Source organism: Rattus norvegicus, chromosome 17 (genome assembly GCF_036323735.1).
Source record: "Rattus norvegicus strain BN/NHsdMcwi chromosome 17, GRCr8, whole genome shotgun sequence".
Taxonomy (NCBI): Eukaryota; Metazoa; Chordata; class Mammalia; order Rodentia; family Muridae; genus Rattus; species Rattus norvegicus.
In genome coordinates, this window is record NC_086035.1 from 77,153,670 (window position 1) to 77,169,158 (window position 15,489).

The 15,489-nt window shown below is 40.2% G+C and overlaps 1 protein-coding gene across 9 annotated transcripts in view; it reads right to left on the reverse strand.

Annotated features, from left to right (window-relative positions):
- Positions 1–15,489, reverse strand: part of Upf2 (UPF2, regulator of nonsense mediated mRNA decay) — a 111,292-nt gene that overhangs the window by 19,695 nt on the left and 76,108 nt on the right. For 8 of the 9 annotated variants that reach the window (XM_039095923.2, XM_039095924.2, XM_063276633.1 and 5 more), the window contains 4 exons: positions 11,407–11,546; positions 5,450–5,551; positions 5,105–5,203; positions 19–186 (listed from right to left, as the gene is read on the reverse strand). In XM_039095923.2, coding sequence (XP_038951851.1) covers positions 19–186; positions 5,105–5,203; positions 5,450–5,551; positions 11,407–11,546 — 509 coding nt within the window. 9 annotated transcript variants of the gene reach the window in all.

Below are 15,489 nucleotides of genomic sequence, written 5' to 3' on the forward strand. Positions count from 1 at the left end.
CATAGGGAGAGAGCTTACCTGCTGTTTATTGCCTTTCCTTGTCAGCATGACAAACGGCATCGTGTCTGCAGACTCTGTCTCTCCTTCCCCACCACCAAGTGGGGGCCCTTTCCTCAGCTGGCTTTTGAGATGCAAAGGAATAGCAACATCAAGTTGGTGTACTTTCACAGATTCACCACTTCGCTGCTTCAAGACAGAAATGTAAAAGTATATAAATATTCTGAAACACACAGAGAAATATAAAGATAAACCGCAAACGATTCATCCTACATCATATTTCTTCCTTCTTTCTTTCTTTCTTTCTTTCTTTCTTTTTTTTTTTTTGTTCTTTTTTTTCAGAGCTGGGGACCGACCTCAGGGCCTTGCGCTTCCTAGGCAAGCACTCTACCACTGAGCTAAATCCCCAACCCCCTACATCATATTTCTTAAAACACAACCTTAAGATCCAGACTGGCAAACACAAAACAAAGAAATATTTCTCCTCTCTGCCTAAAAGTCTCTGAGTCTGATGACAAGGAACCCTGTGGTTTGGCTTGTTTAACTGCAGCAGCCTCCATAGGCACACAACACTGTGGGTCCTGCAGACTGAGTTCTTCAAAAGCATTCTGACCTACCTCACACGACTTTGTAATTACAGAGACTCTATGAAGTCTGACTCTTCCACGGTGCACACAACAGGTGCTCCCTAACACTCAAGAACAAAAAAAGCTATAGCAATCACATTAATTTCTTAGTAGTATCAACAGATTTTAGCATTTATAATAAATTTTCCAAAAAGTTAATTGCATGAATCTTCACTGAAGACATTAAGTCTGGAGGTAGTAAGATTAAACACAGTTGGGCTGGAGAGATGGCTCAGCAGTTAAGAGCACTGACTGCTCTTCCAGAGGTCCTGAGTTCAATTCCCAGCAACCACATGGTGGCTCACAACCATCTGTAAAGAGAACTGATGCCCTCTTCTGGTGTATGTGAAGACAGCTACAGTGTACTTACATATAATAAATGAATAAATCTTAAAAAAAAAAAAAAAAAAGATTAAACACAGTTAGCCCTGGGGTTTGGGAGACAGCTCAGTAAGTAAAGTGCAGGCTACACATGCATGGGAAGCTAAGTGTGGATGGCTGGCACCCATATAAAAGGCTGGGTAGAGCAGTATTTGCAGTCCACAGGGACCAAAGCTTGGATGGCTGACACCCATTAGAAGGCTGAGTGGAGCACTACTCGTAGTTTGAACACCAGGAGGCAGACAGAGGGAGATCCCAGGCAGGGGCTCACTTTCAAGACTGTGTACGCCAATCTCTAGGTTCAAAAAGTTATGTGAGGAGTGATAGATGGAGACGCACAATGTCAATTTTGGTGTGCACAGAGGTGGGGGGGTTGATTTAGTGTACCTTCAGAAAGCTTAACTTTTAAATGAGACATGCACATCAGCTACACACATCAGAGGGGTCACCTGTTTGGAGTATGCCTAACTGGGAGAAGGCAAGTGCAGGGATTTCATTGAGACTGAACAGAAACGGGATGTATGAGACCATTAAAGACTTAGGGTAACTTCTTCTAAGCAAATGGTAAAATACCAGTTTTGGGAATGCAGAAAAAAAAAAATAGGAAGAAGAGAGGCAAAAGCAGAGCCTGAAAGGATATAGTTAGGTGGGAGCCTACATCATGCTAACACCTCCTGTGTAAGCCTAATGAACGTAGCAGGCTGACTCCTCTCAGGTCTCAGAACTGCTTTTCTAACATTTACATCTGCTTTTAATACAAACTTTATATATTCAGAAACTTGCCCATCAAGCAAAACGGCCATTTCACTGGTTTTTGCTACAATTCATCAGAACTGGCCTGAAGTAGTCTCAGATGTACTAGGTTTATAAGGATCTTTAACTTAAAAAGCGAGAAGTGCTATGGCAGGTAAATATTGACCTGCAAAGTATTTTTAAGTTATTAATGATGAGAAAATTAACATATTCTCTTTGTATTTTGTTTTTACATACAGAGGGATATTAGTGTCTGTACTCTCTCTTGTGTTTCTCTCTCCGTGCCTCAGCCTGAGGTGCAAGCACTGTTAGCAACGGGTTGTTGTTTCCCTTTCCCTTACACATGCTAACACAAAAATACTCAAACAACTACTTCCGAGCAAACCGTCCTGTACTAAACACAGAACTCATTTGCAGAGTCCAGAGCTTTGAACATGTCCAGGTAACACTGCACCACACACCTGTGTCCCCAACCCTATTATTATTGTTGATGCTGCTGTTGTTATTATTATTATTATTTTACTTTTGTGAGACAGGACTAAACTCACTAAGTTGCCTGTGGTAGCCTCGAACTCATTCTGCAGTTCAGTGGGCCTTAACTTCAGCTTCTGAGCAGTGGGGATTCTAGGTCTGGCACATACTGTCCTTCCCGATCCTATTCCTGGGCATCTTTCTCTGTGAACATCATATACACACGGGGTGGGCAGCAGATATAAACGCACACACATCTCCTTATCTGATTCTTCATTGATAGGTAACTCACATTTATCACTGATAGACAACCCACGCTTATTTGACATCTATTTTGCACGGGTTTCCCTAGGGGAGTAAGAGAGGACTGTGGGACCTGTGCTCCAGTGTGTACACAGGTCAGAGGCCACCCTGCTCTGGTTGGCTCACTCCTTCCCCCATGTGGGTCCCGGGGAAGAATTCAGACCATCAGGCAGCACTGCTTTACCTGCTAAGCCATCTCAGCAGCCTAGGAGCGAGAGATGGCTGGATCCTAAGGATATGAATCTACTCATGGAGGCGCAATATGATGACATCAGTGACAAGTAATACAAACTAAGGAAGTGAAACCTTGCTGAGGCTTTACATGAAATGTGCTTTCTAGATTCACGTTAAAAGGAGTCCCCAGGCTGGGTGTGGGTGCTAGTGCATGGCTTTAACCTCAACACTAAAGAGGTAAATACGGACAGATCCTTGTGAGTTCAAAGTCAGTTTGGTCTATAAAGCAAGTTCCAGGCAAGATCAATCCAGCTACACAGTGAAACTCTGTCTCAAAACAAAATCCCTATAAAACAAAACAAAACAAAACAAGTTCAGTCCCCAGCTAGGAGTGCTACTTTGGGAAGTGTTTGAAATTTTAGGAGGTGGGAACTTGGAGGAGGAAGTGAATTCTGGAGAAGGACCCTCTGAAGAGTCCCTGGCCCCTTTCTGTGTCTCTCCTTTCCCGCCTTTATGAGGTATGCAGTCTTTACCACACACTCCTATTACCTCGCCTCAGGCATAAAGTAATGATGGACTGAAATTGGGGCCAATTTTCTCCCATCTTGGACATCTTTCTTCCCTAGAAGTTGTTCTCTCGAGTGTCACAGTGACAGAAGATGTAACCAACACAAGCAGGACACTGGGGGCACTGATGTTATCAGGAATGTGTCTTGTCTCTGTCCCCTTTCGGTTTCCTTGGGGTGATAGCTTCCTACACTATACATTTCCTTCATGATGCTTCTGTGCTATGTAACAACTGAAACAAAGATACAAAATGAATTCTTCTATTAAACTATTTCTTTCAGGCATCTGTCACTGCAACAAAAGATCAAACTCTCAATCTAGTCAAGCACCTAATGAACCCTGTTCACTCCACCAACTGCAAAGCTCTCCCATGTCTCTCTTTCCTCTACTGTGCCTGCACATTATCAAAACAGCTGTCTACACAGGCCTTCTGTGTTTGCAGTCCTGCCTCTGTCAGAACTAGCTGCATATGGGACTTGCTCTTCCAAGGCTTCCATTACAGTTCTCTGTTCTTGTCACCATTTGTCTGTAGATTATGTTCACCGATGCTAAGCCTCTATTTAGTTTTCAAAGGTGAGATATTTTCTGTCATAAGACCTCTGAAATTTTCTCCACTTTTCCAGAATTAAACTTTTTTGTATGTGTGGATATTCTGCCTGCATGTATGCATCTGTGCATCGCTTTTATGCCTTGCTCCTGTAGAGGCATCAGATCCCCTGAATCTGGTGTAACAGAGAGTTGTGACCACCATGTGGGTGGTTAAAATTGAACCCACGGGGGGGGGGGGGGGGGGGTTGGGGATTTAGCTCAGTGGTAGAGCGCTTACCTAGGAAGCGCAAGGCCCTGGGTTCAGTCCCCAGCTCCAAAAAAAAGAACCAAAAAAAAAAAAAAAAAAATTGAACCCACAGCCCCTGGAAGAGTAGTCAATACTCTTAACCACCCTGTCTTCTTACTAGCCCACTTCTAAATTTAAATAGCGCCATTTGACCAGCTCTATTTAAAATTTGTGGGGCTGGGGATTTAGCTCAGTGGTAGAGCGCTTACCTAGGAAGCGCAAGGCCCTGGGTTCGGTCCCCAGCTCCGAAAAAAAGAACCAAAAAAAAAAAAAAAAAATTTGTGCTATTAGAAATGTCTTTTCCACTATCCCATCTAAAGAAGGATCTTCCCTTTCTATAACCCAAAGCATTCTATCCTTATCAATGATCACAGTTTAGAGTGTATACACAGTGGTCTTTAAGTATGCATCCTCTCTGAGAATAAGAACGTCTGTGTTACTGACTACTTGGGCCTCACCTTTTGTACAAGGTTAGTCACATGCTAACTTCTTCAATAATCACCAAATGGTTACTGACTCCATAAGCTTCTTCATGGAAACTGTTTTATTTATCTTGTAGAACATTACAATTCAGGCTGGTTTTGAAAGCACACACATGTAATTTAAGCACACAGGAGCTGAGGCAGGAAGACTGTAACCTAAGGCCTCTGGGATAATTATCATTAGGTCAGCCTCAGCTACCTCATGGCGCCTTGCCACAGGCGCCCGTCAGCCGTCCATCACTGGTGCTGTGCTGGGGAACAAGCTGAGCACGGGAGATGCACGCCCTTAAAAGTGCTCGCTCCCAGTCTTACCGTCACCACATTTACTCTCGTTCTCTCATGAACTGTGAACTGGGATTTGGAATACAAGGCAGGACATGCTGGCAGTCACATGTGTGTACATTAGGGAGTAATGGGTGTCTGTTTACATAAGGGATCCTCATATCAATCAGAATCTTGTATGCTCCAATGGTCTGTGTTCCAAAGAGTTGTCAAAATAGAGCAGTAATTCATACCTGAAGGTTTTCTAGCATCATTTTGTCCAGAGCTTGAATGAAGTCCTCATCTTCTACACAAGGAACATGCTTCAGTCCGCCTCCCTTAATCATCACCTCCTTATCAAAGGAAAAACCACAACTCATTTTCACTGTAATGTTTCCTAGGTCAGGGCCTTTCTGTATGATGATGTGGTCAGCATAACCAAAGGTAAAGGTTATAAGAACTTGTTACCCAAGGGAAAACTCAAAGGGAGCGCCCATGGAAGCTACTCTTTAAAATCACAAGCAAAAAAGTCAAGGACTAAAATTCAAGTACTCAAAACCACCACACAATTTGAAAAAAACAAATGCTGTCATACATACAGCATTCTCTTCATCAGTCTCGTTCTCCTTGTTGGAATCTGTGAGGTAATCTGTATTCTCTTCTTCCTCCTCCTCTCCCTCGTCTTCATCATCAGAACCCTCCTGAAATGACATCAAGAGACAATCAAACCCTTCCATAGGGTGCTTTACTTGCCTTATGAAGACGTGTAGTTTATTCACTCCTCCCTGCCTTATGGAGTCTGTTTAAAATGAATGGTAGGACAAGTCAGAAAGCCAACATTTCCTACAGGCCAGGAGCTAAACCACAGGTCAAACGGCATATAAGGCTTCTGCATTAACGTAAATTACACAAGAAAGGAGTTCCTGAACCTTTAGTAGTTCTCTCTTCTAAGAAAATTTCTCACTGTATTTTTTAATATTCATCTAATCTACAAAGTTCAAATTTAAAACCACCAGTTAGAAACCGAGATAGAGCACTAAGTTTTACAAAGAGCTTTAGTGTAGAAGTGTTCTCTTGTCCTTTTTTGTTCCTATTTTTTACATTAAAAACAAAATAAAAATCCAATCTGCAGCTCTATCAACCCACTGCTTCTGAACAGACACGTTACTTTACTGCCAGACATGAAATTCATTCTTATTTTAGCTTCCTCGCATGAGTGAACATACATGCTAGTCTTTTTGTGCCTGTTACTTCACCTAACACAATGCCCTCCAGTTCCATTCATACAAATGACAAGACAGCATCCTCATATGGGAAAATTAACATTTCATAGTGTAAGCATACCATATTTTTATATATACCATAGAAACCATCAAGGTTTGAGGAGACAGATTTGATAATTACTAATCTAATCACTACATAGTATATCTGGGTATCATAAACCATACATTCCATAAATATGGTAAATGAGGTGCCAATAAAAGTTTTAAGTCCACTATGCTACACTCAGCTGCTTCCTGCTGTACCAAGGCAAGTGAGAAATACTCCCTGAGACCATGACTTGAATTGATGCTACTGTCAGCTGTGTGTATGTGGAAAATGGTTCCAAGTCCCAAAGATATACCCCTATACAAACATCTGTAAGGTTTTAGAGTTCTACACACAAGATTTAACAAGAAATACTACAGCCATCGAGGAACAGTGTTTTCTGCCAAGCCTGCAGACCTAGGCTTGATCACTGGAACACACAGAGTATATGACCGCCCCATGTAAGTGCTGTGGTACACATGTATGCCCATACACTCACCTCTAATAAATACTAAGAGCTAATAAATTAAACCCTAAGCTTTATTTTCTAAATAGTTTTCTACTTTAAACTTGAATTCACAAATGATGTTCTTAGCTATGCATGGTGCATATGCTTTTAATAAATCCCAGTACCCAAGGCAGGATGGTCAGGAGTTTGATAGATGTACTGGCAAGTTTCTTTGAGCCAAGCTAGGGTGACCTGGGAAGAGGCAACCTCAGTTGAGTAACTGCCCCCTTCAGACTGACCTGTGAGCACGTGCTCCCAGGTTATGTAAGAAAGTAAACGGGCTAGCCAGCCAGCAGTGTTCCTCCACCATCTCTGCTTTATTTTCTGCATCTAGGTTCCCCCGTGATGTCCTGCAAGCTGTACCATGAACTACACCTTCCTCCTTCCCAAGATGCTTTTGAGACTATGGTGTTTATCACAGAAACAAAATACAAAGTAGGACAAAGGTTCTCTCTCCAGGTACACAGTAAATTCAAGAGCAGCCTAGAATACATGAAACCCTGTCTCAGAAACAAGCAAGCAGACAAACAAGCAAGCAGACAAAACAAGAACCTAATCTTAAATCCCCCCCTGAAGAAAATGCATCGTGTGTGTGTGTGTGTGTTTGTGTGTGTGTGTGTGGTGTGTGTGTGCGCGCGCATACACGTATATAGACCTATTTTTGGGGGGACCAGGTTTCTCACTGATTCAGTTAGAGTAGGTGGCCAATGATCTTCAGCCTCTCCACAGACAGTATTACAGGCTTCTCTGTGTGGTGGTGGAGATAAAATTCAGGTGTTCAAAGGCACTCTGCCAAATAAGCCATTTTCCCAACACCTTCTCCCCATGAATCAATTAATACGCAAAAGATGCTTCTTATTAAAAAAATTAAACTAAGTTAAACTAATTAACAAAACCCCTTTTCATTGCTCAGTCAGTCAATAAGCTGTATGTCAGGACTCCGAGGGAGTGAATAATGCCGAGATCACTTATATACCTAATACAAGGAAGTGCTACACAACACTCACTGTGAGGGCATGACTAAACGGGTCTACATCTGCTTGGTAAATGTATTATTCCTTTGAGTATTTTTAGTGTATGAATAGTTGAACACATAGATGCAGAGAGCCAACTGAACAGAATGCGTTCATTTTCACACACACAAAAAATAGATCCGTTTGTCCTGATCTCCCTATATAATAACATAATAATGGGTAAAATTAATGCACCACAAAACCTGAGCTGGCTAAGTCAAGCAGGAGAGGGATACAACAACAACAACAACAACAACAACAACAACAACAACAACAGCCACCGCCGCCCATGTTGTAACCTGGCTCTGCTACTACTATAAATGTGGGCAAATTACTTAATCTATTTGTAACTTAAGTTTCCCACTGACATCAACTGTGTTCACAGGAAACAATCATACAGACAGAGCTCCTACAATAGTGACTAGAGTAACAAATGTCAGTAACTATTATTGTTACTGTAACAATGAGTTTTAATACTTTCTTTTGATAATTACATGTTGCAGAAAATTGCTTTAATACACTATCTACTTAGTCTTCAACAGTTATTTGAATTTTACACTGATATTTAAGAGAAAATATCCTGGTTGGGAGCTGCTGAGACATAAAAGAACCAAGATGGGGCTGGAGAGATGGCTCAGTGGTTAGGACTTGCTGTTCTTGCAGAGATCCTGGTTCAGTTCCTAGAACCCACATGGTGGCTCACAATGGTCTGTAGGTCCAGCTGCAAAGGCCCCAGTGCCCTCCTCTTATGGCACTGCACACACATGGTGTGCATACCATGTATATATATGTAAGTAAAGCACTCATACATATAAAAGAAGAACCAAGCTGAAAACAGAACTGTAGCTCTGTGGGGACGGGCATTGAAGAGCTGAGCCCAAGGCTATATGTGTGCTAAACAAACAGATTCTCTGCCACTGAGTTAAGCCCGTATGGTGCCCTGCTGTTCCTAATTAGTGGAATTCTTGCCTTTTCTTTCTCCACTGGAGTAAACAGTAGAATACTCCCTCCCATGTCTAGTACTCCACACACATCTTTCTTCTTCAATAATTTCTCTGCTTCTGTTTGGAGGATAGCTATGGGGAACAGTGACCTTGGACATGAGGAGAGGTAAAGCACTCCAATCCTACTCTTGTCAAAGTCAACCCATGTTTTTCATAGAGCCATGCAACTCCTCCAACTGAACGTTCTGTTTGCTTTTCTCCCTAGCAGAGATGTGTCCTGTGCAATGGTTCCTTTTTGACTTGAAATACAAGTTTAAAACAATAAGCCCTTCCAGATACAAAGTTCAATACTGAAAACAAAGAAATGCATTTAAAAAGAAAAATACACCTCAAAGTCTTCACAAGAAAGTTATTTCCTATTTACTGAGGATGTTAGATTCAATAGACTTTGATCTAATTAGTACCACAGAAAAATTCAAAGACAATAAGTCTCAAAATCTAAAAGGAATCGCTCTCATTTCCTTTTGTTATATAAAGTACTTAGCAAGCCAATTAAATTTATATTTCAGAATTTTTCTACAGCAATTTCATTTTGAAAATGAATCAACAGAAAGTCCATCCACTATGCTGAAACCAATTATGGAAACATACTCCAGCTCTCAATTGTTAATATATCTATTTTAAGGGAGCTGTAAGGTTCCAAAGAAAAAGTAGCAGCACATAAATATTTAAAAGTACGTTCCTGCTGCCTATAAATACTAGCCAATTATGGAAGCCATAGAGTACTGACTCTTCTGCTTTTCCCAATCATCCATTTCTAACTAAATGACTTGGGTAGTTAAATCACGTGAAATATCTGTTAGCAGCTAGAAAATCTACAGGCTTAAAGAAAACATGGTCTGACAGATTTCCACTTATACCATAGGAAATCTTAATTACCTTAAATTGCTGGGTCCTTTCCCTTTATATCTAGATAGAGCTTTAAAAACATCTATTGTGAACCATTAATATTCTTTTAAACACTAAACTGTAAATTCTCTAAATATCTAGGTTCCATATACTTAAACCAAAACTTGACAACTAAAATTCCCTAAATATTTAAGTATTAATTATAAGTGTTTTTCAGTGTTTAATGAAAAATCATACTTCTAAGCTACCACACTATCCTAATTGCTTTAAGCACTCAACACCAAAAGTTATATACACTAATGATTTTATAATCTGGAAGTATAAAGAGCCACGGAATAACTTCAATTTCTGCATTAAATTTTACCTTCATTGTTACTCCACCTTACATTTATCCTACTTATAACAGAAGGTCTTATTTTTAATTATATATACTTTAAGAATTTATTTATTTAACTTTATGCACGACCATTTTGTCTGTATGTATGTGCACTATGTGCGTGCCTGGGGACAGAGAGGGCGCTGTACCCCTGGAACTGGCAGCTGATAGCTATCTATAATGTGGGTGCTGGGAATTAAACCTGGGTCCCCTCCAAAGATCCTCATACCCACTGAGCTGTTTCTCCAGCTCCTACTTTAAAAAAATCTATTTATTTATGTAGATGGTGGTCTCTCTTCCTGTATGTCTGCATGACAGAAGAGGGCATCCGATCCCATTACAGAAGGTTGTAAGCCACCATGTACTTGCTGGGAATTGAACTTAGGATCTCTGGAAGACCAACCAATGCTCTGAACCACTGAACCATCTCTCAAGCCCCTAGCTCTTACTTTATATTAAATTACATGTATGTATATTCAGGTATACATGTGACCACAGACACCAGAAGGATGTAGAGCTGGAGTTATAGGTGAGTCTGAGTCACCTGAAGTGGCTGTTGAGAACGCAGGTCTTCGCAAGAGCAGTATGTGCTCCTATCAGACCTAACCCTTCATTGTTAGTTTATTTGAGACAGGGTCTTCACTAGCTGGGGACTCACCAAGTAGGCAGGGCTGGATGGGCAGTGAGCTCCAGGGATCCATTTGTCTCCATTCTCTAGATGGAGAACTTCAAGCAACTAACATCTTGCTTGGCCTCTGCTGTTTTAAGATAGGGTCTCTCTACATCAGCTTAGCTGTCCTGGAACTGACTGATCAGACCAGGTTCGCCTTGACCTCACAGATATCTATCTGCCTCTGCCTTCCAAGTATTAAAGGCATGTGCCACCATGTCTGGTTTGTTTGTTTTTAATTTAAATTTCGAGGATTGAATGGAGGTTCTCCTGCTAGCATGCAGGCATATTATAAAGTAAGCTATCTCCCCAGGTCCCAAGAAAACATTTTTAGTGGATCCTAAATTGCAGGGAAGGAATTTCATATAGTTTGACCTAAGAGCACAACACCGAAAGGGCAAACTATGTACACAATGAATCTCCAATTTCAGATCTACTACAGTTGGTAAAAATAAAGCAAAGTGTATAAATATTTAAGCAGTAAAATTGTTTTTAAGAGGGGTTGGGGATTTAGCTCAGTGGTAGAGCGCTTGCCTAGGAAGCGCAAGCCCCTGGGTTCGGTCCCCAGCTCTGAAAAAAAGAACCAAAAAAAACCAAACAAACAAAAAAAAAAAAATTGTTTTTAAGAGTATAAAACCCAAAGATTGCCCACATTCAACAGTAAGAATAAGATATAAAGAAAATCAAAACAATATTTCTCTCAAACTCTGTGTGTTTGTGTGTGTACGTGTACAAATAAATGTAATATGTTTTAAGAACATGTACTCCGTCGCAGTACCCTCCTCACATACACACGCCTACACGCTGGCTAGCACTGAGCGCACTCACTTCTTCTTCTGGCTCGTTTACTTCACTCTCATTTCCAGACTGTTCCTCTGTCTCAGCTCCTCCTTCTTCTTCTTCTTCATCCTCTTCAAGATTTTCCCCTTCTGTCATAGAATCTTTGGACTCTTTGTCATTTACTAGGCCTTGAAAAGACGGCAAAAGTGGAAAAATTACATTTAGAAAGATAAATGTTATATATGGTTTTTATATCACTTCACTTAAAAGGTGTGAAGTAACTTAATAGCCATTTTCTAAGAAAAATAAATGGTAATAATTGAAAGTAATTTTGAGAAACATGGAAAAAGTATACATTTCTTATCCACTAGACTATAAAAAGGAAAAATAGTATGTATGCACACATATGCTTTTTCCCCTTTCCTTATAGCTCTGAATACGTAAAAGATAACCTGGTTTAAACTCGATCTCAGATGAATAAAGACAAAAGACAGCCGCATATCAAGTTCAGTCTCAGCATTTATAAACACAGACCCATGCTGCACTCTACAAATATTTCAACACCCTCGAAAACACAGAAGTAAGTAGACAGAAACCGCATCCCTTAGCAGAGGCGTCACGCTTGGTATCAATCTGCGCAGATTGCTTTGTTGTTCAGTTTAACACGCTTTCCTCCATGGGGAACTTGTCCCAAATCTTTCCCTTCCCGTGGCACCTACGTCTCCCTGCGCAGCTCTTCTTCACACTGGATTCGTTTCACCCTACTCACTCGACTTTGAAGAAACACGTAACAGAGGCTGACCTATTTCCCAACTCTTTCCTACAAATCGCACAGAACTGGTCTTTAGATGTTGTTTATCCAATATCCTTCTCAATGGCGTATCCTTGAATATGTGGCTTGAACTGTCACTGACCTTCCTATCTGGTATAAGTCTACCGACTGCCTGGTCCTAAAGCACATGGACCTCTTTACAGTTGATGCTACGCCACCTTATTTCTTTTCTAGTGATTTCATGAATGTTGCAAGACCATTAAGGACAAAGAAATTAGTTTATATATTTCAAATTTAACAAAGGCTATAAAGTGATAAGTATACTGAAGGCTTAGTAAATCAATACTAGTTATTCACAGAAATTTAGTACAATATAGGAGAATTACTGATAAGTATTAATCCTCTCATTTTATGAATACTGATGTCAGAGTTTGAATTTACTGTAGTGCTCTAGCCTAGGCACTGGTGAGATTACAACAGGACAGACCGATCCAGCACCTACTTTCCGTTGGAGGGAAAAAGAGAACAAAGGGAGGAAGCTCATTACTATCTATTTTAAAAGTGAAATTGATACTGAAGAAAAACCGATGGTGTTACAGGTTATGTCTCATTAATCTAAGTATTTAGTTATTGTTTACTGGCTTTCATATATAAAATTTTATACATGTATATGTTTACTTGGATTTTAAAATCTTTATTTACTTGCTTGTACATATGTACATGTATGTTGTATGTGTCAGGCCATGGCATGAGTGTGGAAGTCAGAGAACAATCTGCAGGAGTCAGTCCTCTCCTACCACACGGGTTCCAGAGCTCCGTCAGGTTTGCCAGCAAGCATCCTTACCTACGGAACCATCTTGGAGACCTCTAACTGGATTGTAAAAACAAAATATTTCACTGATGATTATCAAAGGCAAACAATACAAATCCAGGGGTTTACAACCTAAATGTTAGCCAATAAACGTAACAATGCAATGGTAAGTTATGTGATATGAAACATTATTACACCATTGTCCTCTTCTTTAAATATGCACCACTGAGAAAACTATATAAGCAACTGTCCTGACAGTCGTGCTTTCAAAGTATCAGGAAAATAGTATTATTTCTAACGTATTTTCATTTGGAGCACAACAAAGCTTCAAAACCAATTTGTAAGCACTGCCTTTCCAATTTGCTTTACTATAGAAGAATGATCAAACTATGAATGAATACCTAGGAAACTGTCAATGTAAACAACGTATGTGAAATATATAAAGGACATATGGGTAACAAAATGTAAAATATAGACAAAACACAGGCTATTAAAATGTTAGAAATGTATATGGGAACAAAGTAAACTGCTGGACGGCTCAGTTTGCCTGCTCATCAGAGTGGCCAGCGCCTTCCGCACACTTGGGAGTCCTAAGAGCAAGCACTGTTTGCCGTCTTACACATTAGCTGCTGCTTCAGTTTGAACTTTGTCACACGTGAAGAACACCTCCCTCGTTCTGGCAAACAAACCACACTCGATAAAACCCTACAATCCTGGTCTGCATACGCTACACTCATTTCACTATCCTCATGGACACCACTCTCGCAGTTCACCTGTGCACTTCATACAACTGTGGTAATGACCTGGCAAGGAAATCATTTTTAATTTCAAATTGTATAAAATGTGCACAGTTTATGGGGACTTGTTTATTTTGTGGGTTTGTTGTTTTGTTTTTCTGAGACAGAGTCTCCCTTAACAATCATGCTGGCCTTTGACTCTGCCTCTCTGCCTTCCAAGTGCTGAGATTACAAGTGTCTGCACTGGACCACATACGGGAAAATTTCAAACAATCAGATTTGTTGTTTTTGGGGTACATTCTTTTGCAAACTTAAAATTTGGAAACATGAGTACGAGACCATTTTTAAGACTTTTATTCAACCCATCTGGTTCACTGGGTTTCTTTATTTTTAAGAGTCTTTACTCATTATATGCTAAATTGCCTCATATTTAATTAGAACTACTTTTGGACCTTTATTAGTTTTTGGCTTTGTTTAAATTTAAGAAGTATACTCTTTTGCTTAAGAATATATTTACTCATATGCCTATGTTATTTTTACTTCTCTCATTTCTGTTTTTCGCAGTATTAGCTGGAACCTCCAAAACAAATATTGATCATTTTGGCTTTATTTATAGTTTAAAGAAAAACATCTTACTCATATATTCTATCTACCTAAAGATATGACAATCACTTTAAAAAGCAATACAATGGTAAATCTTCAGAGTCAATAACAGAATTAAGCACAGCACAACCAAACAAAGGAATACAATCTGTTAAAACATACAAAAAAACCAAAGATTCTTAAAACGTCCAGTTACAAAACTGCAAAAGCATGGAAAGCTAAAAACCCACCACAAATCACATTAACATATCACTCTACCTGCAACACAGGTGCTCTTCTTTATATTTCTCAGAATCACTGTCACAAATGTCATCTACGTTAATACTGTAAATGGCTTCAGACACTAAAACGTAAGTTGAGTATTTCCCACTAGCTTCACTTTGCACTGGCTGCTCTAACGTTAGGATGAGACGTCCCCCGGGGGGCTTGAAGACAATGGCGAATACTGAAGGATGCTATGCTCTCTCAGCAGAAAGTTTACTTAAAATGCATGATCTCCATACATCCTCTTCCTTGTATCTAACCTCTGAGGCCAGGAGGGAATGGAGTCTAACTTTAAGTGCCACCATCCTTATAGTTTCAAGCCATAGCAATGATTCATGTTTCCTTCTTCATTCCCTCATGAATAGTTCAATGCCTTTTCCTTCCTTATGCCCCTATATGTAGTTGTACCATTTATGAAAATTTCTGGGCCCTAGGCTACGTCTTAACAATTTCAAAACATACAAAGAACATGATAATGCTTTCTGTGAAATGATTTATTTAATTGGAAATCTGAAAAGAAGAAGAAACGGGATAACCTGGGTCAAGGTTGAAAAGCCAAGATTCACCCCAGGTCCTTGTGACGTGAGCAGGAGGAGGACACATGGGTACTGCACACTCCGTGCAGAGATCTGAACTGTCAGGCAAGCACAGCCATAGTCTCAGCTGAGATTTACCGGAGATGGTAAGCTATCAACATCCTGGAGGCCTGGGGTAGGGAGGGCTGTCACTCACCTCTATCTCCACCCCTGACTGGCTCTTCAGACAAGCAGTGGAATACAGCAATACTCTGAGTGTAACTGAAGGACGGATGCAGATGAACACACCGAGTGCTCACGAGAAATAAAATAACTTTACCAACTCTGAGAAAATTACCAATTCCTGAGAAGTCTCAGGGATAATGCCTGCTGAAAATACGCTATACATATGAGACACTTTCATCCAAA